Source organism: Corythoichthys intestinalis, chromosome 18 (genome assembly GCF_030265065.1).
Source record: "Corythoichthys intestinalis isolate RoL2023-P3 chromosome 18, ASM3026506v1, whole genome shotgun sequence".
Classification (NCBI taxonomy): domain Eukaryota; kingdom Metazoa; phylum Chordata; class Actinopteri; order Syngnathiformes; family Syngnathidae; genus Corythoichthys; species Corythoichthys intestinalis.
The window spans coordinates 36476947-36501774 of record NC_080412.1 but is presented as its reverse complement, the minus strand read 5'-3'; the positions used below and the strand labels follow the sequence as shown (position 1 = coordinate 36501774).

The following is a 24828-nucleotide window of genomic DNA, read 5'->3' as shown; positions in this document are numbered from 1 at the left end:
TACATACAATTTCACAGTGTTTTTTAATATCATTTCATCATTCCCTTCTTAAAGCCACACATGCAGTGTCTACGTATGCATACATATTACGGTATAAATACTTACACACATACAAAAATTATACTACAGTTGTAATAACATTACACAAATGTATATATTTGCTATTAAAAATCATGTCCTGTAAATGAAAACATCACAAGTAAACTGATGTATAGTATGCATTCCAAGAGTAAGTTGACAAGAATGTTTCACCTGCGAGCACAATGACCCGGAGCAAGGGGTGTGGCCATCCTGGTGAGACCAGGCAGGCAGGCAGGCGGGCGGGACCAGAATATCTAACTCATCCAACTTCCTGAACTGAATATTGCCTCAACATGTAGTAATATACGGACATAGTATAGCCTCTTAGATTTCAAATATCGGACAAAACAGGACAGGGACTACTTCCCTAAAAGTAAGGTAAGACTATTTCAGTTGCTTAAAAGGTTTTTACATTCCTATCCAGTCTTTGATTTTGTCTGGGAATGCGTAATGTGTACAAAAGTCAGGAACCAAGTCAGAAATTGATTTCTGCAAATCAGAATTGAAGTTATTTAAGATAACTGCTTCTAAAAGTATGTCAATGTCAATGTAAATAAGAGGGGGTAAAAGAATAAGTTGTTCATGCATATGCTGTGGGCTATCATAGGGGAATCAGCAGATGAGTAAACACGTTGGCCTCTTTCCCAGGAGTGAATGTTTACAAAATGTTTCAATCTAAAATGAAACAACTGAGTTGACTCCAAATCACATGTGTTTAAAACCAGATCAATTTACATGCGGCTGGCCTCAAGCATGTCCCTGTGGCAATTCCTGACACTTCTCTTGGGAATAACTCTACATACATGTAAAGGTAAGACCCACATATTTTGACAGTTGACTGCAAATGGAAATGAGTCAGAGAACAAAAGGAGGTAAAGCATGAAGCAAGTCTGCAACAATGTACCAATACCACAGGTAGTTTCACTAGTACTGCGCAATAGATACTGAGTGGCCGGGATATTTATAAATGTTTAACTAAACGACAACTGCAATACATTCATGGGTTTATCAAGTAGTTTTTATTCTTAAGCCATGTGTATTATGTTATAAAGTATCTTCTGTTCCATTTTAAGTTTCCCTCCAGGGCATGGTAAGGTGAACAAAAGTAGCATCATGCCTCCACTTTACATAACCTAAAAGGAACAATGTGTCTTTTTTTCTGCTTTGAAACTCATCTAGCCTGTGAATGTCTCATCTTACAATCAAACACAATGTTTGACGGCATAAGTGAGTCTTAGCTGTATGCCAATACGCAGTGTTGTCATAATATAATCTGATAATTATATTTTTCAGTAACGAGTAATCTAACGCGTTCATTTTTACAAACCAGTAATCTGATTAAAGTTAGTTCCCTTAGTGTTTGTGCATTATTATTTTGGTGTTGCCTCATAATTCATGTAGAATTAATAATATTATAGTCATGTGTGAAGAGCATTTTAAATAGAAAATGTTAGAAAGGTTCCCGCTACGTGTTCGTTTCCATGGTAACTGCTCATAGGTCTTCCTGTTTTAGTCTCGAGTCACACGCGGTAAGTGTTTTGGGACTGACGTGTGCCACATTTGAGCTTAGTGCTGCCACCTTTTGAGATGTGCGAGGGAATGTTGATCTGTATGCGTCAATTTATGAATGTGAGTGTTTTTCCCTCATTCTGGAGAGTTCCAGCAAGAGGGTGGAGCTGGTACATGTGTAACCCGTGTGTTAGCGCCGCCCCGTGTTCCGCTCCCACCTCTGACTAGGCTGGGACGCGAACCCACGCGCCACGAGGTTTTCCACTCGACAGGTAGAGACGCTAACCACTGCGCCATAAAGCTCGAGCCGGCAGCACAGCAGGGAGGTTTCCACGCTCCACAACACTCACCCCCCGAAACCTTCGCTGCCAATCTGGGTCACGGCACCATTGTAACCGATGTGTCAACGCCGCCTCGCTCCCACCTCTGACTAGGCTGGGACGCAAACCCGTAGCTTTGCCGTTGCAACGGCGGGTAGACGTCGCTCCCGTTCGTCCTCGCGAAGTCTGCCACCATTTTTTTACATTATATTTGTGTTGCACATTTATGCCGTGAGGTGAGGTGTTCGTTTAGCATCTTTGGGATGTGTTGAGTGTAAAGTTACCGCCACGTTTGGTTGCCATATTAACCGCGTGTGTGCACGGCGTAATTCCAGGTTGTGCGCGTGCATCCGCGCCCGCCCTGACGTTTGTGTTTTTTGCACTGTGCAATTCATTCGTGTGTTGTTGATTATTGTGCAGTCAATTTGCATTGTTTTATATTGGAACTGATATGATGTTAACCCTAGGCTTAATCTTCGAGGTAGCGGGGTTTAATTAGTCGGTGGAGTTGATTTCAACAAACTCCATGCAGTTTGTTAGTTTGTTAGTTTCAGGGGCTCCAGAGTGGCTAAGCTAGCGCGAGTCAATGGTGTTTGAAATCAACTCCATCGACTAATTCAACCCTCGCTAACTCAAAGATGAAGCCTTATGTAAAAAAAAAAATTCTGATCTTTCCCCTTTAAATTCAGTTGTCAGAAAGTCAAGTACATGCATGACATTTTTATGTTGTCATTCTTATGCTGAGGCAGCAAAAGGAGAAAAATTGGTAAGAAGTTAACTGATAAATTCCTTTAATGTAACTTAGTTACTTTGATAATAATCAGTAAAGAAACTCTTTACTTTTTTGAGGCATAATCAATAGTTAGTAATTAAATTACTATTTCAAGTAATCTGTGACAACACTGCCAATACGACGAAACTAAGTTTCAACTTGCTATGAAAAAATGAATGGGAATCAAAACCGACTTTGTTGTAAGAAACGGTGACGAATCATTTTCCTGGTGATTCCGCTAGATTTCATTCCAAACAATGACATGAAAGTATTATTGCATCAGGAATTGGTGTAAAAATAGCATGATTGTGCAAAGGAATCTGAAAGCAGCTGTGATATGCGTTTTAAAAAGGAAGCCGACTGTAATGTGTTGAAATACTCGTTTGCGCCAGGGCCTTAATTCCAGGAATACCATGTACAGTATTTAATTCTCTAGTAACCAGTAACAGTAATGTTAATGCTATTTACCGGAATTTTCGGACTATAAGCCGTTACTTTTTTCCCTCATTTTGAATCCTGCGTCTTATAGTCCAGTGCAGCTTATTTGTTGATTGATTTGGGTTAATATGTAACACTTTATTTGACAGCAGCATCATAAGACTGTCATAAGACAGTCATAATTATGACATGACACTATCATGGGCATTACTGAATGCTTATTACAGATGTCATTAATAGTCACCTGGCAAATTATTTGAAGTTTGGATCTTTTACATCCATTCAAAAGTGAGATAATTTGCCAGATGACACTAAATGACATCTGTTATAAGCATTCATTAATGCTCATGACAGTGTCATGTCATAATTATGATTGTCTTGTGACAGTTTTATGGCACCACTGTCAAATTAAGTGTTACCAAATACCATAACGTGCGATTAATGAAACAACTGGAACAGTAACTGAAGAAATAATTAGCACAGAACAGGAATTTTGTCTGTAGCGTCGCAATGCATGCTAGGAGGCATGTTGGACAACAGCAGGTGGCAGCAGAGGTTGACTGTCTCCCCCAAGGGAGCAGAGATGGCCAAATGAAGCTTCTTGATGTTACCGGTTAATATGTTTTGGTGTAAATATCCCATAATACAATGAGGACAGCTGAATCTTATAGTCCTTTGTGACTTACAGTGGGGCAAATAAGTATTTAGTCAACCACTAATTGTGCAAGCTCTCCCCCTTGAAAATATTAGAGAGGCCTGTAATTGTCAACATGGGTAAACCTCAATCATGAGAGACAGAATGTCGAGAAAAAAACCCTGAAAATCACATTGTTTGATTTTTAAAGAATATATTTGCAAATCATGGTGGAAAATAAGTATTTGGTCAATACCAAAAGTTCATCTCAATACTTTGTTATGTACCCTTTGTTGACAATAACGGAGGCCAAACGTTTTCTGTAACTCTTCACAAGCTTTTCACACACTGTTGCTGGTATTTTGGCCCATTCCTCCATGCAGATGTCCTCTAGAGCAGTGATGTTTTGGGGCTGTCGTTGGGCACAGATTTTCAATGGGGTTGAGATCTGGAGACTGGCTAGGCCACTCCAGGACCTTGAAATGCTTCTTACAAAGCCACTCCTTTGTTGCCCTGGCTGAGTGTTTGGGATCATTGTCATGGAGAAAGACCCAGCCACGTCTCATCTTCAATGCCCTTGCTGATGGAAGGAAATTTTCACGCAAAATCTCTCGATACATGGCCCCATTCATTCTTTACTTTACACAGATCAGCCGTCCTGGTCCCTTTGCAGAAAAACAGCCCCAAAGCATGATGTGCTTCACAGTGGGTATGGTGTTCTTCGAATGCAATTCAGTATTCTTTCTCCTCCAAACACGAGAACCTGTTTTTCTACCAAAAAGTTCTATTTTGGTTTCATCTGATCATAACACATTCTTCCAGCCCTCTTCTGGATCATCCAAATGCTCTCTAGCGAACCGCAGACGGGCCTGGACTTGTACTTTCATTGGCAGGGGGACACGTCTGGCAGTGCAGGATTTGAGTCCCTGGCAGCGCATTGTGTTACTGATAGTAGCCTTTGTTACTGTGGTCCCAGCTCTCTGTAGGTCATTCACTAGGTCCCCCCCGTATGGTTCTGGGATTTTTGCTCACCGTTCTTGTTATCATTTTGACGCCGCGGGGTGAGATCTTGCATGGACCCCAGATCGAGGGAGATTATCAGTGGTCTTGTATGTCTTCCATTTTCTAATAATTGCTCCCACAGTTGATTTCTTTACACCAAGCGTTTTACCTATTGCAGATTCAGTCTTCCCAGCTTGGTGCAGGTCGACAATTTTGTGTCTGGTGTCCTTCGACAGCTCTTTGGTCTTGGCCATAGTGGAGTTTGGGATATGACTGACTGAGGTTGTGGACAGTTGTCTTTTGTACTGATAATGAGTTAAAACAGGTGCCATTAATACAGGTAACGAGTGGAGCTTCGTTAGACCTCGTTAGAAGAAGTTAGACCTCTTTGATACCCAGAAATCTTGCTTGTTTGTAGATGACCAAATACTTATTTTCCACCATGATTTGCAAATAAATTCTTTAAAAATAAAATAATGTGATTTTCTGGTTTTTTTTTCTACATTCTGTCTCTCATAGTTGAGGTTTACCCATGGTGACAATTACAGGCTTTTCTAATCTTTTCAAGTAGGAGAACTTGCACAATTGGTGGTTGACTAAATACTTATTTGCCCCACTGTATCTATGAATAAACGCCATTTTCCTGTATAATTTGGTGGATGGCTTATAGTCAGGTGCGCTTATAGTCAGAATGTTGCGGTAGTTGTCCTTCGTTGTTTTATTTAGAAAATGTTTGACAATGTATATATACTCTCTTATTTTGATGATTAAGAAGAACTGGTCAAATGATGAACAAAACATGAATGTAAAACATCGTATCAGTCTAAATGTATGGTGAAATTTTGTGGTTACTAGCAACATGACTGCCACTTGTCCACATGTTGATTCTCACCTGATTCCTCTGTGGTCTTTTTTTTGTCACCAGTATAGACACAAACTTCCATGATTTGACAATTTTCACCAAAATACATTATCATCTGATCAAGAAAGACAGAGAATACTAAGAGAACCGTAGTGTTATTGTGATAAATTATGCAACCTTATTAAGTTGTCCTACCCTTACCATCTAAATGTCTCCTGTCTGACTTTGACTTCTTTTCTCCTCCAGCTGAAAAATGTGACGACTTGATCGATTTACATCTGGCTGACGCGATCATTGGCACCAGCCTTAAAATACGGTTGCTGCTATACACCAGAGAGTCAATAGACTGCGGTTCGCTTCTGTCTCACACAAACTTCTCGGCCGAGCCTCGCTTCAACCTTTCTCGGCCTACTACGTTTATCATCCACGGGTATCGACCGACGGGCTCTCCCCCTGTATGGGCTCACGAGATCACGGAGCTCCATCTGGCCAGAGAGGATGTCAATGTCATATTAGTGGATTGGAACTGCGGGGCGGCGAACGTGAACTATTTGAAAGCGGTGGAAAACACGCACAAGGCAGGAGAAAACCTCACTGCCTTCCTGAAACTGATGAAGGTACAAATTGAATTTTTCACCTGATGACATCAGTCTGGAAACGAGGCCTTTTTTTGGTGATCTGTACAGGAGCACGGCGCCTCAATGGATGACATTCACATGATCGGAGTTAGTCTCGGTGCTCACATAGCTGGCTTTGTGGGCGCTAACCTGAACGGTACAATTGGATGGATTACAGGTAAAAGACTTTCGATAATCTGCACATATTTTGTCAGTTAAGATATTTGGGTTATAATGTGCACAGTGGCACGGGAAGTGAGACTGCTGAGGGTGCTGCAGCACCCCCTGGTGGGGATGAAAAGGTTTTCATAGATTATTTTCGTTAAAAATAAATATATAAATAAATAAATAAAAAAACATTTAAACTGTCGCGTATATAATTTTGGGGATTAAATATATATTTTGAAAAAGTTTTTCTTTGTTAATAACATGGTCACGACTTGACACCTTGCTTGCAACCGGGTCGCGTTGAATAATTGGAACGGAAAAGTGTACTGTTGACAGAGGAGGCGTTAACATGGCACAAAAACAAAAACATTGAAACATTTCAAAATTCGATTCAAGGTCGAAAATGAAAATGATTATGATGATTAGGGTTGGGCGTGGTTTGAATTTATACGGTTCCGGTTCCGATTCCACGTTTCGATTCTGGTTCCTAACGATTCTCAATTCCGATTCTTTTAAAAGGCAGGGTAAAAAAAATTACATGGTTTGTATTAATTTCTCAACTTCTTGATTATTTTTTAAATCATGAACTGCCATTTAACTATGATTTTCGCGCAGGGCTATTTTTAACTTGTATATAAATATCAGTCTTTGAACTTGAATATGATCAAGTTTCTTTCCACAGGAGTGCAATTTCACAAAGATGTTTATTTTTCAAAAGCTGACGGAGAAAATATTTACATATTCTTTTGCCTATGTTTTAGAGTGTCTTATGCTGTAGGCATTTTTACATGTTATTGAGCTCCCACTAATGTACTAACCTGGTGCAGAATGTCAAACAAACAAACAAACAAAAAACAACAACTTGTAAAACCCAATCCAGATCAGCAGCGGATACGGTATATAATAAAGTGTTATGTTGAAGAAAATGATCATATCTGCCTTCTCAGGCAGTATACATAAGCGTTCTGGACAGATGGTGTCTACTGCAGTGGAGAACACACGTTCACTGGGTGTAGATGAAGCTTGAATGCATAAATATGAGAAAGTGAGGAAAAAAATCGCATATATTACGTCGAAGTACGATAGCTGTGAGCCGCTACGCACTTTACATCTATGTACCTTAGCTGTGAGCTACGATGAAGCATTACTATATATTCTCCTATTCATTATAATTTGATGTAGATGAGGCAAAATAATTAGGATTTCCTTATTTGTAGTATCGATTCTAAAACAAAAGATGCTTTTAATACTGTTGATTTTAACGGAGGCGGCAATGCGCTACGTAACTGCTTGTATAGCTGCATTAGCCCGACGTAATAATACGAAATATTATCGTACTATTCCATCCATACATCCATCATCTACAGGTTAATCTGGGGTTGGGTCGCGGGGGCAGCAGAAGACAGACGTAAGTTATTGTTTTACTTACCTGGTTCTGACTGGTTAGAGCGCTTCAAATACGCAGCACTCAGCTATGCACTACTCGGCACTTGTATTCCATGAAAGTGTTTAATCATACTGGTCGTGCAGCCACCTTTGCATGATATAGCCGTGTTGCAAATGTTGCGCTGAACTGACCGGTCATTTTTCTTTGTGAAGTTGAGCCAAACTTTTTAGCACCGTCGCCCCTTATCCATGGCTGAAATCAAGTTGCAATGCACAAACACACGTGGTGTTCGACAGCTATTTTTTTCCGATCGGCGGTCAGGGCACCGAAACATGGAATCGAAATTTTAAAATTCAAACGGTTCCAGGGGCATCGGAGTGTTAGCCCCGGATCCCATCGATGCTCGACGCTCGATGCCCAACCCTAATGATGATAGTTCGCATTGTAGTCGCATTGTAGTGTAGCCGTGCAGAGTGCAGTTGACCTGTAACGTTTTAGTTTTCAAATGTGTTCTTGTGTCATTGCGCCATCTAGCTGCAGGGATTTGCATTATAATACATGGGTGCTTTTCCAGTACAGAAAATCCGACACACACTATTGGTGAAATAAATCGCTGTCTTTGTAGTAGCCTAGTAGAAGTACGTAAACTATCAAGCATGCGCGTGTACTGCCATTGTGCACGCCTTGTATGGAGAAAACGCGCAAGCATGACGAATTTGGACTGAAACGGCTGTTTTTGATGGGAAAAACTAAAGATCCTCAGCACTCCCTGCTCTTAGTGACTACCAGCGCTCCTGCGTGTGCATGCATACATTATGCATATACTCCACCATCAGTTGACAAGACTTCTCACACAGACTTTGTCAGGGAATGCACTGGCAGGCAGGTTGTGTGGACCCAAATGCAAGGAAACAACAACGCAAGGCAGGTGGCAGAGAACTCAAAAAATGGTTTTAATTATAACTAACAAAAGCACAAAGTACATACAAAAGGACTGGGGATCAAAAGGCAAGGTTCTAACCAAAACTTACTTAAACGGAGGGACTGGTACACGAAGGCTTGGAGAGGTCTTGACTTTGACACAGACAGACATTGACGATGACGCAACAAGGAGTGACAAGAAACTGGGTCATTATATACACACACGCAGACAAGGGGTAACGAGACGAGGAACAGCTGAGTAACACAGGTGGATGCAAATTGCAGGATACACTGGGAGAACACACACAGGTGAAAGCAATGGGCAATCACAGGGACAAGTCACACTAGGAAAAAACCAACACAGAACCTAACAGACTTTGCCCCACGCCTTCCCGAAGGGGGCAAACCAATAGAGAGTGGTGGCATCTTTCACTTTGATAAACTCAAACGCACGCTGCGTTCTAACGCCGGATTTAGGTGGAAATAGGACAGAGGTTTTACTGCATATAAGCAGGCAGGAGTGTCTCAAGAGTGATTTGGTCGAGGATTCCAGGTAATTATTATATTTTTCGCACCATGCATGTACTTTGAAACGTTGTGAATACAATGAAATGAATGGAAAAAATTAGCCTAACTTTAGCTTGAAATGTTTACATAAAATGAATGAGGACTGCCCGTTTTTTTGCTTTTAACCAAGACTCTCGACTAGGGTTGTTCCGATCATGTTTTTTTGCTCCCGATCCGATCCCGATCGTTTTAGTTTGAGTATCTGCCCATCCCGATATTTCCCAATCCGATTGCTTTCTTTTGCTCCCGATTCAATTCCAATCATTCCCGATAATTTTTCCCGATCATATACATTTTGGCAATGCATTAAGAAAAAAATGAATAAAACTCAGACGAATATATACATTCAACACACAGTACATAAGTACTCTATTTGTTTATTATGACAATAAATCCTCAAGATGGCATTTACATTATTAACATTCTTTCTGTGAGAGGGATCCACGGATAGAAAGACGTGTGACTTTGTATATTGTGACTAAATATTGCCATCTAGTGTATTTGTTGAGCTTTCAGTAAATGATACTGTAGCCATTTAACTGTTCTGCCCAAATGTATGATGGGAAGTGCAACCATGACTGTGCGTAGTGCTACCAATTGATATATCTTCTCTGCGTTGGGAAATAACATAAGGTGTTAAGAAAAAGATCAATTGCTACCTTGCTTCCCCACATTGCTTCCCATGATATTTCTAAACGCAGGGAGAGGGATTGTAAGGCTTTAGCCAATTTAAAAGTCTCCAAAGACTGCCAAAATTCGCTCTACTCATTTTACACTGCCTTTTATCTCTCTATATAGGTAAAACGGCGCCATTACAGATTGAGCGCAACAATGCGTGAGTGGGTCGTGCAGTGCATGTATTTATTGCGTTAAATATTTTAACGTGATGCATTTTTAGAAAAATTAATTACCGCCGTTATTGGGATAAATTTGATAATCCTACCTTAAGCCTAAACTAAAGACTCTGGATGAGTGTAAAATATTATGTCTGTAACGTTTAATACAATTAGAAAACGATTTAATTAAATAATATATATATATTAAAAAATGGCATGGCCGATATTTTTTTGCCGATTCCGATACTTTGAAAATGACGTGATCGGACCCAATCGATCTGCATCCCGATCGATCGGGACATCTCTAGTCTCGACTGTTTTACGTTCATATCTAAAGAAATCCCGTGACTGAAGCATTTACTGTATTTGCAAGAATTTTCAACTTAAAAAGCTCTTTATTCCGTGACGGCCGCCATGTTGGATTAAACAATACTGTAACTTTGGCTTGAAATATTTACATAAAATGAACGATAACTGCCCGTTTTTTGCTTTTAACCAAGAATCTAGACTGTTTTACGTTCACATCTATAGAAATTCCGCGATTTAAGCATTTGTGTACTGGCTAGGCCCTGTTTCTAGTCAAGTACTGGAGGATAGTTAGGAGATTGTCATGATGACGTGCGCCCTGTGCAGTTGGAGACGTGAAGCAAACACCAGCGAGTCGATTTCTCGCTTCAAATAGTTTATTCTGGTGGCGTCTAATAACTTAACTCAAAAGCACTTCTCCCAAATAAAAGTAACAAACCAAAAGCCTCAAAACCGTATTCACAAATGAACAAACAAAATGAGTATGTTCCATTCCTGCATGCTGCACTAAGACACAGTCAAAAAACTGTTTGCCCTCCTCAACTACCAACACCTGTGTCATGATTAGCTGTCATTTTAAACCTACTGGAGCTGACCCCAGGTCAGTGGAAAGACACGATTAAATAGCCTCTTGTGGCAAGGAGTAACATTACAATTTGTTTGCAAGAATTTTCAACTTAAAAAGCTCTTTGTTCTGCGACGGCCGCCATGTTGGATCAAACAATACCTTAAGTTTGGCTTAAAATATTTACGTAAAATGAATGATAACTGCCCGTTTTTTGATTTCAACCAAAAATCTAGACTATTTTACGTTCACATCTAAAGAAATTCCGCGATTTAAGCATTTGTTTGCAAGAATTTTCAACTTAAAGAGTTCGTTGTTTCGTGACGACCGCCATGTTGGATTGTGGGAATTCAACCTTAATAAGTCGTGATTGTATATAAAAAAAAATGCAAATTTTGCTTTTTTCCAGTGAATTTAAGATGATTTTGCATGCTTTCCTTAAGTATTAAGTTTCTAATGTCATAATTGAGTGATTTATTAGCTGTTGAAAACTTGCACTATATTAAAAAAAAAAAAAAAAGTTGCTATTTTGAGCAAAAACCTATATAATATGTTAAATATTGCTAATGATCCTGAAAACATAGGTGATTATCTCTGCATCTGGTGATTTTTGTGCGCCTAGCGTAAAATTTGAGAATTTTATAGCCATTTTAAGTTTTGTTATACTTGTATGAAAAATATTATCTTGATTTTATTAGGGAACAACTTTGAATTTTTTGATGTCGCTGCTCATGGAAACTCATATATGCCTAAGGGACCTGTCTGTTTTGGTTTTAGGTCACTAGCGGCTTTGGTTTTGACGATGTTTAAATTTTAAGTTTTTGAAAATAGGCCCCCAACGGATCGGCCCCGAGCCCCGTGTCCTGTCAACTGATAGTGAAGTCCATGCATTATGTTGTTCTGACTTTGTCAAGAAACAACCCCAGAATTTTTGCACTGAAACATTAATGGTACAAGCCATGGTTGGTGTCATTTTTACAGCTCTGGATCCTGCTGGGCCTCAGTTCACTGGAGCGCCCCCAGAGGACCGACTGGATCCCACAGATGCCCAGTTTGTGGATGCCCTGCACACGGATATTGATGGTAAAACAATAAGAAGAAGAATTAATAGAATACATGTTGTTGATCTGTGTTTTTATTTTTTTATTTTTTTAAGCGCTGGGCTACAGAGGAGCTCTTGGTCACATTGATTTTTACGCAAACGGGGGAACGGATCAACCTGGCTGCCCTAAAACTATTTTCTCAGGTAGCTCCATTACTCCAGATTTTATGAAAATATTTTCATAATGGCACATTTTCTTCTTTTGTGCAGGAACTGCCTACTTTAAATGTGACCACCAGCGATCAGTGTACCTCTACTGTGAGTCCTTGAAACGCATTTGCACTAGCAGAGCTTTCCCATGCACCAATTACAAGGACTTCCAGGACGGCAAGTGCACTAGTTGTGAGCAGTTTGGTGACGCCGGGTGTCCTGTGTTTGGTACGTACTCTATTAATGTCAATTTTCTTTACAATTATTTACAACTGAACAGGATCAGCAGCATGAATATGGCAAATATTGGACTCAAAATGTGCATTTTGTTGTTTTGACTAGGGCTGCAGCTATCGATTATTTTAGTAGTCGATTAATCGATAAACTAGTTAGTTCGAATAATCGAGTAACCGGATAAGGAACATAAAAAATTAAAATACCTGAGTTGAGTCTCAAACGGTATTAATAAAATGAAGATCTATGTACAACAAAAGAACAATTGGCTAACTTACATAGCAAAAGTCTGCTAGCTTAAATGCTATAAAATGCTAACGGTTTTTTTTCTACAATGCTCTTAACAAGTGGTTAAGACACATATTCCCACAAAAAACGTCTAAATATACTTTACGAATGCATTAAAAAAACATGAGCTCAAACAAAAATTTAGCTTATGTTGGTGTTAACAGGGAGCAGCTGGATTCAACCACATGAAATGAGGCAGACTAGACGGCAGTGTATCCACCCAAATCAATAAAAATGCAAACACTTTCAAAACAAACCATTACAACGCCACTTCAATTAAACGAATACTCGAAGCAGCAAAACTTAATTCGAATCTTTTTTTCTAATCGAATACTCGAGTTAATCGATTAATTGTTGCAGCACTAGTTTTGACATAGATAGGTTCATGCATCTTGTTACCAAAAGTTCAGGGATGTTTCTCTCCAATCCAGGTTACGACGTCGTCAAGTATAAAAACATTTTGTTGACGTTAGGCCAAACCAAAAACTTCTTCATCACGAATGAAAAGGCTCCGTACTGCAGTAAGTATAAAGAGAAAAACTGCATATTTTTAATTAGTGAAGTTATGGAAGATTTTTCTTTTTCTCAATGTGAAAATGAGTATTTTTCTTTTGTCAGAGTCAAATTACAGACTGGATGTGGTGGTTTGGAACCAGGAGGAACACTGGGGCTATATCACAGTTAAACTTCATGGCAATGGTACAAATGCTGTGGCAACGATTGACCAGTAAGTCTTCATGCTAACTCAGCCTTTATCCGGCTAAGATACAGGCTCACCCAGAAAAACTTTTTGACAATTCAATAAAACTAAGAGGGTTCGAAGAAAAAAAAAATATTATTAATACTAATTAAAACCTTAAAACTGCCATTTAAGAAACAATGATGGAATTGTCGTTCAAAAATGTCCTTCTTTAAATGGTCTTCTCCTCCATGAATGCATTCTTGAAATCTGCTGTTGACCACTGTTGAAAACACGGGAATTTTTGTGCATTGACAGACATGAGCAAGTGACAGCACTGCAAGACAGTGACCTTGAGCAAGTAAACAATCTACCATGTTAGGAACCAATGGCTACCTCCTCACGACAGGCCCAGCCATTCCCAGACTTTTTTTAACGGACTACACATATACTCCACGGGAGAGCTCCCCAAAAAAATACAATTAAGCGATAGTTATGAGGTAGATATCCGCGACTTATTTACAGACGCCAAATTTTTCATTGTGACGTAATTTGTTTAAAAGTTTAAAATACGCGAGCGAATAATTTTTTTAAGTGTTCTTTTTTTCTAATAAAACATTAGCCATCAATTAATGATTCTAAGCTAAAAATGACAGACATTTTGAATAATATATATAACTAGAAACTGCAATTTCGGGAGAAATTACACCTGGGTCTTTCCTCTGTGGAGATACAGATCTTCGCCCCACTCAGGTCTATCGATAGAATGGACAATAATGCCAGTCAATGGCATTAAACAAAGTAAACGCCATTAGAAATGATTGGGAGAATTGGACGTCCATGTCCGTCTATGGCAGCACCCTCCATAAGCGTCAATGCAATCGGGGACATTTGGGGAACACGTCCTACTGATATCTGGTCATTTCCTGTTGATTTGGGGACATTTTTTTTTTGCCATTGAAAATGAATGGGAAAAAATTTGGACGTCCATGGACGTCAATGGTTTCAACTTACATAGGTGTCAATGGAATCTAAGTACATTGGCATCAATAAAATGAAAAAACATGATGAAATGCCATTGTAAATGAATGGGAAGTTTGGACGTCCATGGATGTCAATGGCATCACTCTCCATAAGCGTCAAAGCAATAGGGGACGTTTGGGGTACATGTCCTATTGATATCTGGTCATTTCCTGTTGACTTGGGGACATTTTTTTTGCCATTGAAAATGAATGGGAACAAATTTGGACGTCCATGGATGTCAATGGCATCAACTTACATAGGTGTCAATGGAATCTAAGTACATTGGCATCAATAAAATGAAAAAACATGATGAAATGCCATTGGAAATGAATGCGAAGTTTGGACGTACATGGACGTCAATGGCATCACCCTCCATAAGCGTCAATGCAATCGGGGACATTTGGGGTACACGTCCTATTGATATCTGGTCATTTCCTGTTGATTTGGGGACATTGTTTTTTTGCCATTGAAAATGAATGGGAAAAAAGTTGGACGTCCGTGGACGTCAATGGGATCAACTTACATAGCTGTCAATGGAATCTAAGTACATTGGCATCAATAAAATGAAAAAACATGATGAAATGCCATTGGAAATGAATGGGAAGTTTGGACGTCCATGGACGTCAATGGCATTACTCTCCATAAGCGTCAAAGCAATCGGGGACATTTGGGGTACACGTCCTATTGATATCTGGTCATTTCCTGTTGATTTGGGGACATTTTTTTTTTGCCATTGAAAATGAATGGGAAAAAATTTGGACGTCCATGGACGTCAATGGCATCAACTTACATAGGTGTCAATGGAATCTAAGTACATTGGCATTAATAAAATGAAAAAACATGATGAAATGCCATTGGAAATGAATGGGAAGTTTGGACGTCCATTGACGTCAATGGCATCACTCTCCATAAGCGTCAAAGCAATCGGGGACATTTGGGGTACACGTCCTATTGATATCTGGTCATTTATTTCCTGTTGATTTGTGGACATTGTTTTTTTTGCCATTGAAAATGAATGGGAAAAAATTTGGACGTCCATGGACGTCAATGGGATCAACTTACATAGCTGTCAATGGAATCCAAGTACATTGGCATCAATACAATGGAGAAACATGCCAGTCAATGGCATTAACAAAGTAAATGCCATGAGAAATGAATGGGAAATTTGGACGTCCATGGCACCCCCTATAAGCGTCAATGGAATCTGGGAAGTTTGGGGGACACTTCCTATTGATATCTGGTCATTTTCTGTTGAATTGGGGAAAAAAAAAAAATCCCCATTGAAAATGAATGGGAAAAATTTTGGACGTCCATGGCCGTCAATGGCATCGACATCCATATAGTCAATAGAATCCAAGTACATTGGCATCAGTGGATTCGACATGCATGGCCGTCAATGGCATCAATGCAATGTAAATTCCATTGAAATAGTTTTTGGCAAATTTCCAGGGAACCGTAAATTTTTTCCAAATTCTGTATCCAACTTTTATGCCCCTCACTGTCCCGGAATTTTTTTGATGCCCAAATTATGTGATTTGGTAAAAAATTGTAGGACAAGTAGCATTTTGAAATTTTTTTTAAAAATTGGAAAATCGCCGTTTACGGGCGAACGGAAAATTTTTCGGGGCCGTTTGTAAAAAAGCCTGCGTCGCGCGAAAATCCCGGACGTTTCGATACTTGAACGGTGCTGATCGGCGCAGCGATTCGGGCTATGCGGCGCGCCGAAAAAATGCGGAGAATAAGATGAAAAATAATAATAATAAAGAAGAAAAGATATAAATAGGCTAAAGCTGCAGAACAACATAACCTTGGCTTTCCCTTTGGGAAAGACCCAGGTAATTAATTTACCTTTGTTTTATGGCTGAGTTGAAACAAAAGCGGTTGCGCGACGTCTGTAAACGGGGGTTTCCAGGGTAAAACGGACACATTAAAAATAGTTCGAGGGCTTAATGCGCCATGAATCTGCTATGGCAGCATATAGACATAATGTTCTATCAAACACAACAAGTCATTTTGGCTTAAAATACAGCAGTTTCTTTTAGAGAGGAGTGCAAGAGCAGAAACGGCTTTTTTTAGTCTTGTCTGTTTTCCGCCATATCTGTATTTATTTTCAAACTTGATTGTGGCTTCCTGTCTGTTTGTCTAAATAACAGTAGAGCTGCCCAGTTCAAGAAGTTCACCGAAACTAAGTTATTGGCCCACTTTGACACTGACATCAAGTCAGTGAATAAGATGACCCTCATGTTCTCCACTGGAAACATTTTCAAGCCGAAATACAAACTACGTGTTCTCTGGGTCCGGCTCACGCATCTGGACCGTGTCGACAGGTATCGCCACACGATTATCCATTTTATATCTTGCCATTCTTACTTAGTTGACACTTGTTTGTTCATCTCAGGCCTCTGTGTCGCTACGACTTGATCCTGGAGGAGAGCAAAGAGGTCTCCTTCACGCCACTTCCCTGCCAAGAGTCCAACTTCTGAGGCTAAATCACATCACGTCACGTTACGTTAAGCTTGCACCAATTCAGTCTGTGAGACTTTCGACACAGCACACAATCTGCGACATTGAATGTATTGTCTGTCCTTTTCTGATATTTTATTATCTGACGCTACTGAAAAATAACTCATTTCTCAATCGAATGCAAAGCCTTTACAATGAAATCTCACATATAACAGTATTGTTTTTGTTAAGTGAATGTAAATATGCTATAGCTAATATCAAGAACAACTTCCTGATATTATACTGCTGTTTCACGGGATATGCAGTATGTATTTTAACTGACCAGAGAAATATATGTTTTTTATTTATTTGTGTGGACTTTTTGCTGGATTATTAATAAAGAAAAAAAAACATTTTACAACATTCTGCTTTTAATTGATGCACAATAACTTATTTATTTCACAGCATTTTTTGCTCACATTTCAACAGAAAAATCATAGTTCAGTAATAGTAATCAAGTTATATAATATGACTTAAAAACTAGGGCTGTCAAACGATTAAAATTTGTAATCGAGTTAATCACAGCTTAAAAATTAATCGTAATTAATCGCAATTCAAGCCATCTATAAAATATGCCACATTTTTCTGTAAATTATCGTTGGAATGGAAAGGTAAGACACAAGACGGATATACACATTCAACATACTGTAAATAAGTACTGTATTTGTTTATTATAACAATAAATCAACAAGATGGCATTCACATTATTAACATTCTGTTAAAGCGATCCATGGATAGAAAGACTTGTAGTTCTTAAAAGATAAATTTTAGTACAAGTTATAGAAATGTTATATTAAAACCACTCTTAATGTTTTCGTTTTAATAAAATTTGTAAAATTTTCAATCAAAAACTAAACTAGTAGCTCGCCATTGTTGATGTCAATAATCACACAACGCTCATGGTGCTGAAACCTATAAAATCAATCGCACCCAAGCGCCAGCAGAGGGTGACAGAACACCAAAAAACACAAGTAACAAGTGGACATGACACTGTGATGTCATTATAATCTGTTTGAGCGGGGCATGTGCGTTAAATGCGTCAAATATTTTAACAGGATTAATTTTAAAAATTAATTACCGCCTGTTAACGCGATAATTTTGATAGCCCTATTAAAACCAAAAGTAAATTTAACATTAAATCGTGCTGGTTTAATACTGGCTTTTTTTGTCTGCTCCTCTTTCACTAGAAACAGTAAGACATTGCATGTTGATAGTACATTTACAGTAATGGCAAACTCAACTAAAAAGTCAACTAAAATGCAAAAGCAGATGCAACATAATATTATAAATACTCTTGTGCTTAAATAACAAGTGGTACAAGTTCATTTATTCATAGCAACTGTATAACTAATAATAGTAATACTACAGTATACATAATTTATACAACACGTGAACATGTTAGTTGTTAACCCTCTGGTGCATAGCGGTCAATACAAAGGACACCTACTAAAAATGTTTTTTTTTTCATGTCCTAAGAAGAATAAAAACACTTCAGAAAAAAATCCTGACCAAGAATTTCATAATTCATGTATCAGAAGGCTAAGTATTTTTGTACTATAAACATCTAGACATTATTCAGCAACAATAGCTGATGCATGTTATCAAATTTACGATATGAACATGGCAAAATGCAAACGATTCTCTGATTGGTACTCTACAACTGCTAAAAGACAACTTGAATTGTGAATAAAAGTGAATAGGATAAGTGAACCAAGCTCAATGTTTACCAACCTGTTGTGAACACTCATTTGTAATAAGTAAGTAGTAAGTTGGGGCTGGAAAATATGCCTAACTTGATGTATCTCAGTTAAGTCAAATTGGGAAAAAAATTGTTTTGTTTTTTTTGTACCCAGTGGTCTTTGGGCGTTCTTTCATTCATGTGAAAATCTGCCTCGTCACTATTTTGCCCTTTTTCTAACACCAAAATACTCCTGCACACATTGATTTGGTAAGTAAATATTTTACTCTTTTATAAACTGTCGCTTTGCCTCGTTGTATATGACAACGTGACAGTTTATAAAGGAGTCAAATATTTTAGTGATTGTTATTTATCTGTTCCCCTGTGTTGTTAATAACGGAGTTGGAGTATAACGTCGTTTCTAACGGTGTTATGTTTTTTCAGTAGTGAGTAATCTAATGAATTACTTTTCCCATCTTTACAACGCCGTTACCGTTACTGAAGATGCGGAGGGGCGCGTTTCTACAATTTGGTTGAATGAAACGCCAATTGTCTGATTTTGACAGCTGCTAGAGAAGGAGGGGGGAGGGGGGAAGGTGGTGGTGATCAATGTTGTTAATCTTACTTTAAAAAAAGTAATAAATTAAGTTACAAATTACTTCTCCCAAAAACTTATTGAGTTAGTCACTCAGTTACCTGAATGTTAGCGTAATTAGTAACTGGTGCTACCTTTCATATATTTTTTTTTCATTCCAAAAACAAACAAAAAAACATAGTAATTAATTAGATTACTCACTACTGAAAAAAATAACGCCGTTCGTAACACCGTTATACTCCAACTCCGTTATTAACAACACTGGCATTAGCATAGATTTAGTGTTCTCGTTAGCATTAGCATTTAGCATGACGAGTGTCATCTTAACCCTTAGATGCATAAGTGGGTCAAAAATGACCGGTGAGGTTGTTTTCTTGAGATATCTCCGGAATGCCGCACTTATTTGACAGTGGGGTTATAACACCGTCATAATTATGACATGACACTATCCTGGGCATTACAGAATGACAGATGTCATTAAGTGTCATTAATTACATTTATGTCCAGCTCGGCTCTTTTACATCCATTCAAAAGTGAGATAATTTGCTGGATAACACTAAACGACATCTGTTATAAGCATTCATTAATGCTCAGGACAGTGCCTTATCATAATTATGATTGTCTAATGAGTCTTATGAAGCCACTGTCAAATAGAGTGTTACCAAATACCATAACTAGGAATTATTGAAACAACTGGAACAGTAACTGACGAAATAATTAGCACAGAACATGAATTTTGATTGTTATTTACATCTGTAGCACAGCAATGCATGCAAAGAGGCATGTTGGACAACAACAGTGTTGACAGCAGGTGTCAGCAGAGGTTGACTGTCTTCCCCTAGGGAGCAGTGATAGCCAAATGAAGCTTCTTGAAGTAATGACGCTTTGCAGCCAATTGGTTCAAAGCTTCATAGTGGTTCATTTGGTCTTATGACAGTCGTATGATGCCGCTGTCAAATAAAGTGGTAATATCTTGTGGTGTAAATACCCCATAATACAGTGAAGACAGCTGTGGCATATAGTGCAGTGCGGCTTATCTACAGTATGAACAAATGTCGTTTTCGTGTCAAATTTTGTGGGTGGCGGCTAATAGTCCGGTGCGCCTTATAGTGCGAAAATTACGGTAGTTGTTGTTGTCATTTTGACATGTGTTTCTTCATACGTTGTAGCTCCATCTATGAAATAAAATTGTAACTACAGATGACTAAAATCATGGAAGCACCCGAATGAAGAACCAATATGATAAACTTACCTGTAAGGTTAAACGAATTCTCTTCTCTTCGTCAAGCTCATTCATCAGAAGTTTGATTTCTTTGCTGGAAGACAAGAAAATGAACTCAGAATTTATGAAAATAATGTTATAATTCCTAAAACGTTGTGTGAAACACTGTACTTGTGTTGACTTTTCATCTGTTGGAACTCCTCTCTCAGTTCTCTCAGCTCAGACTGCAGTCGCTCCAGCGTGGGTGACGAGCGTTCTGCAGAAGCTCTACTGGGTTGAGGCTCGGAGCCGGGGCCAGGGGGGGTTTGCCTGGCATGCAGAACAGCAGAGAGAGCTTTGGGAAGAAGCGGGGAGAGGGATGCGGATGAATTTGGGAGATCATGTCTGGGTTCATCTACCTTTGAAGGAAATATGCAAACATAAAAGAATAATTAAAAATACTCATTTTTAGCACTAGTCTTGATTGTCTTTTTTTTTTTTTTTTAATGTGTATATTTATACTTACAGGAAGTGAAGCTCCATTCCGCATTAAAGAATCAAAATTCTTTTCTTTTTCCATCAATAGTACACTTGAAGGTTGTATCTAAAGAAAATATCAGATATTGTATATAAAAGTATTTTAATAGATTTAATAATTAGATTATAGGAATAAGTATCACATGTGTCCACATGGTTTGAAAAAATATTAGGAATGAGTTGTTCCCGGAACACCTATCTGATGGTGGTGTCATAAGACTGTCCAGCTCATTTTCTCACTAACTCCATTTATGTCCAGCCCGCATCTTTTACATCCATTCAAAAGTGACACAATTTGCCAGATGACACTTAATGACATCTGTCATGAGCATTCATTAATGCTCATGACAGCGTCATGTCATAATTACGCCACTAGACATCTGTTGTTAGGTTTTGTCTTGGTTTTCTCCTAGTGTGACTTGTCCCTGTAATTGCCCGTTGATTTCACCTGTTGTTCCTGCTCCTAGTTTATCCTCCAACCTGCATCCTCCTGTGTTCCCCAGCTGTTCCTCGTTGTCTCGTTACCCCTTGTCTGCGTGTGTGTGTATACAAGCTCCCATTTTCTTTTCACTCCTGGTTGTGTCAGTGTCAATGTCAAAGTCGATGTCCTGTCCAAGCCCTCGTGTACTAATCCCTCAGATAAAGTAAGTTTTGTTTGACCATTGCCTTTTTGATCCCCAGTGCTTTTGCTTGTACTTTGTGTTTTTGTTAGTTATTATTAAAACTATTTTTGAGTTCACCGCCACCTGCCTTGCAGCGTTTTGTTTCCCTGCATTTGGGTCCACACCACCTGTCTGCCCACGTTATCCGTGACATCTGTCAATTAACGGTTTCAAAGTATAACGTGGTATGAAAACGTCAAGGTTTCAAAACCGCATAAATTTTCTGTCATACCGTCCCTAAGGTATTAGCTATTTTTTATGTCCTAAAAATGCATGGAGAAATCACTCGCTTGCAGCTGTAAGGCTTAACCCTAGCCCACCGTTATTTGCTCAGTGTCAGTGAGTCAGCCGTGCTAAACGATGGCTAGAGAAGGTCAAACTCCTGAACTTTTCCCCCCATTGAACAAAACAAAACTGCTAGTATGGGAATACTTTGGCTACAGAGATGTTACAGACGGCTGCAGCTTAGAGGAGGAAGGCCAACCCACGTGTAAAAAATGTTTGCTGCCGAGGAAACAATACCTCCAATATGATAATTAAAGGTTAGTAAGCACTGTAGGAACGTTTCCCACCAGCTACTCCAGCGTGTTTAATGTGTCTAGCGGTGGTAAAACATGTGGTGTTTTTTTCTCTCTGGCAACTGTGTTGAGAAAGAGAGTGTGTGTATAATGTAAACATGATACAAGTCATACACACATGCTTTTTATGGAAAATAATTAAATTATTGTACTTATGGTCATAATGTTGAGCTGTGGCTGTGGGTTAGGCTCACTTAAAAGACTGCATTTATTTTGATTTTATTTAGAATATTTTGTTGTTTTTTTATTTTAACTTAACATTATACTTACTGTACTCTATGTTCCAATGAGCTAATATGTTTTGAAAAATAAATATCCTGTTACATGTCGGGAAAATTGTTTTTTGTTGTTGTTTTTTTAAAACCCAGATACAGTGATCCCTCATTTTTCCCGGTTAATGGGGACCAGAACCCGCCGCGATAAGTGAAAAACCGCGAAGTAGCGGCCCCCCAACTCCCCCCCCCATTTTTTGTTTTTTTGTTCAATGTATTTATTCAAATTTAGCATTGGGAAAAGATACATATGAGACATGTTTTTTCACTTTTTTCCCCAAAGTATAATTAAAAAAAAAAAAAAAAGTATATTTCGATAAATGGTTTTTAAGCACTTCAAATGTAATAATTATAGGTTTTAAATATGTTAATGTCCCACCAAATTATTTTTTAAACAAGAATAGAGTATAAAAATGCTTTATTAAATGTTTCATTGAGTGAGTCCACTCAACTCCGCTCCATCTCCTCACTTACACACAATGAGTTGCCACAGCAACTGTTTAACAAGGTAAACAATGATTGACGCATGCGGCGCTTTGATGCTGAGGCTTCCAGGGATCTGTGGCAAGATCAAAAAGAAGATGTCCATCAATCATCGTTAACTTTAATAAGCAACTCCAGTGTATTGCCTAAACAACAAAGAGCAGGGAGACGGAGGGATCAAGGGAGAGTGAGACTACGCGATCGGCTCAGGACAGCTCATTTGTATTTTTTGTTTAAATTGAAAAAAAATTCACGATGGACTGAGGGCGCGAAGTTTGAAGCGCGAAGTAGTGAGAGATCACTATCTCAAAGGAACCCATTTGAGAGCTGTAACTGCATTACCGTGATACCATGAAACCGTGCTATTTTGGCTTAAGGTTATCATACTATCAGATATTATACCGGCTCATGCCTAGGTCACGGCACCGTCAAATAAAGTGTTACCGTTTTTCCTCATCAAAACATTTTCTCAAATCAACCTCTTAGGCAATGGAAAAAAAGAGAAGGTAGAATTTATGGCATGTTTAGTGTATACTGTATTACTTTTTAAAACAGAGGCAAATTTGTAAGTTATTTGCAGTTCATGTGTCAGGTTAAATATATACCAACTATTCCAAAACAGACACACCCACATTCTTCAGACATACCCTCATATCTTATCCTACATACATTGACATGACCCCAAATTGATTCATAATTTCATTCTTATTATAATGAAGACTGGTAGTTTGCAGTAGCCTACGACTACTCACGATCATTAAGAAGACTACTGTACTTATTGTATACAAATATGTTAAACAAAATACAAAACACAATGACATTTTTGGTCTGTCTATTCAGGAGGACTGTTAGACTATTTATTGTTCATATCAGTAGAGTAAGAACAATTACAGGTATATTTATGTTCAATACAAGCAAGAATTGGTAATTGATGCCATTCATTAGTAGACACACCAGATTGTTAGTAACTATAAACACACTTACCGTGTTCAGCAACCCTCCCCGTTGAGATACAGCAGCATCTGTGGTAACTCAACACCAGCCATTGTAGACTGCTCTGTGTTTTGATGAGGGGTGCAGCATTGGGGGCTATGTTTAGCACAGGGGCGCCACCCAGCTGACTAATATCACCAGGCCAGAGTGAAGGGTGAAAAAATAGTGAAGGACAAGCGCTGTTAGGAAGGGTGAGATAAGAGTCTTAAGAGACTTTTTCATTAAATAGTGAAATCTTTTTGGTTATTTGGATGTTAGAAGCAGAGGTGGGTGGAGTAGCCAAAAATTTTACTCAAGTTAAAGTGGTGTTACTTCAAAATAATATTACTTTAGTAAAAGTAGTCATCCAAAAAATGTAGTCAAGCACAAGTAAAATAAGTATTTGGTGAAAAGAAATCTCAAGTAGTGAGTAACATTATGAGTAACTTCTTACAATGTTGAATTTTTTTCACTCAGCATAAAGTTATCTATTCGAACTCTTATTATTATACTTTGAAGGAGAGTATAACCTATGTAACCACATTAAGTCAAAGAAACACACACAAAAAGAATCATTGAATTTCGTTGAGAGAAAAGAAATACAGAAATAAAGCATTATTCCTCCAAAGAACATGAGTGCCATCTAGTGGAGAAAACATATTTCCTATTATGGAACTAAAAGGATCTCCTGTTTTCTGTGGACAATCGGTGCCAAATAAAAACTGATAGAGGGGTTAAAATCCGTGCTTTTGAGTTGGACTGCTTGTATCGATTATATTAATAGTCGATTAATCGATAAACTAGTTAGTTTTAATAATCGACTAATCGGATAAGGAACATAAAAAAAATTAAATACCCGAGCTAAGCCTATAATAAATAAATAAATT

The 24828-nt window shown here is 38.5% G+C and overlaps 2 protein-coding genes across 3 annotated transcripts; one reads left to right on the top strand and one right to left on the bottom strand.

Annotated features, from left to right (window-relative positions):
• Positions 1–299: 299 nt before the first annotated feature.
• On the top strand, positions 300–17271 carry lipia (lipase, member Ia). Of its 2 annotated transcripts, none has more exons than XM_057821797.1 (11): positions 300–459; positions 807–892; positions 5865–6235; positions 6305–6413; positions 11967–12068; positions 12142–12231; positions 12298–12465; positions 13191–13280; positions 13378–13486; positions 16615–16788; positions 16860–17271. In XM_057821797.1, the coding sequence occupies exons 2-11, from the start codon at positions 817–819 to the stop codon at positions 16942–16944; spliced, it is 1374 nt and encodes a 457-aa protein (XP_057677780.1). In that variant the 5' UTR covers positions 300–459; positions 807–816; the 3' UTR covers positions 16945–17271. The 2 variants fall into 2 exon arrangements, with proteins under 2 accessions (XP_057677780.1, XP_057677783.1); XM_057821800.1 differs by having other exon boundaries at positions 303–454.
• A 273-nt stretch (positions 17272–17544) lies between these two features.
• On the bottom strand, positions 17545–24216 carry si:dkey-71d15.2 (SH3 domain-containing kinase-binding protein 1). The gene is made up of 5 exons (XM_057821801.1): positions 23954–24216; positions 20964–21041; positions 20630–20856; positions 20489–20552; positions 17545–20411 (listed from the first exon to the last, which is right to left on the bottom strand). The coding sequence occupies exons 2-5, from the start codon at positions 21015–21017 to the stop codon at positions 20373–20375; spliced, it is 384 nt and encodes a 127-aa protein (XP_057677784.1). The 5' UTR covers positions 21018–21041; positions 23954–24216; the 3' UTR covers positions 17545–20372.
• Positions 24217–24828: the final 612 nt, after the last annotated feature.

What these genes read in the sequence shown, in the direction of transcription:
- lipia (XM_057821797.1), top strand. Translation starts at nt 817, where the DNA reads ATGCGGCTGGCCTCAAGCATGTCCCTGTGGCAATTCCTGACACTTCTC. An exon ending in CGCCGGGTGTCCTGTGTTTG is followed by an intron (nt 12,466 to 13,190) that starts GTACGTACTCTA and finishes TCTCCAATCCAG; the next exon opens with GTTACGACGTCGTCAAGTAT. An exon ending in CATCTGGACCGTGTCGACAG is followed by an intron (nt 16,789 to 16,859) that starts GTATCGCCACAC and finishes TGTTCATCTCAG; the next exon opens with GCCTCTGTGTCGCTACGACT.
- si:dkey-71d15.2 (XM_057821801.1), bottom strand. Translation starts at nt 21,017, where the DNA reads ATGGAAAAAGAAAAGAATTTTGATTCTTTAATGCGGAATGGAGCTTCA. An exon ending in CAGATGAAAAGTCAACACAA is followed by an intron (nt 20,553 to 20,629) that starts GTACAGTGTTTC and finishes CTTGTCTTCCAG; the next exon opens with CAAAGAAATCAAACTTCTGA. An exon ending in GAATTCGTTTAACCTTACAG is followed by an intron (nt 20,412 to 20,488) that starts GTAAGTTTATCA and finishes TTTATTTCATAG; the next exon opens with ATGGAGCTACAACGTATGAA.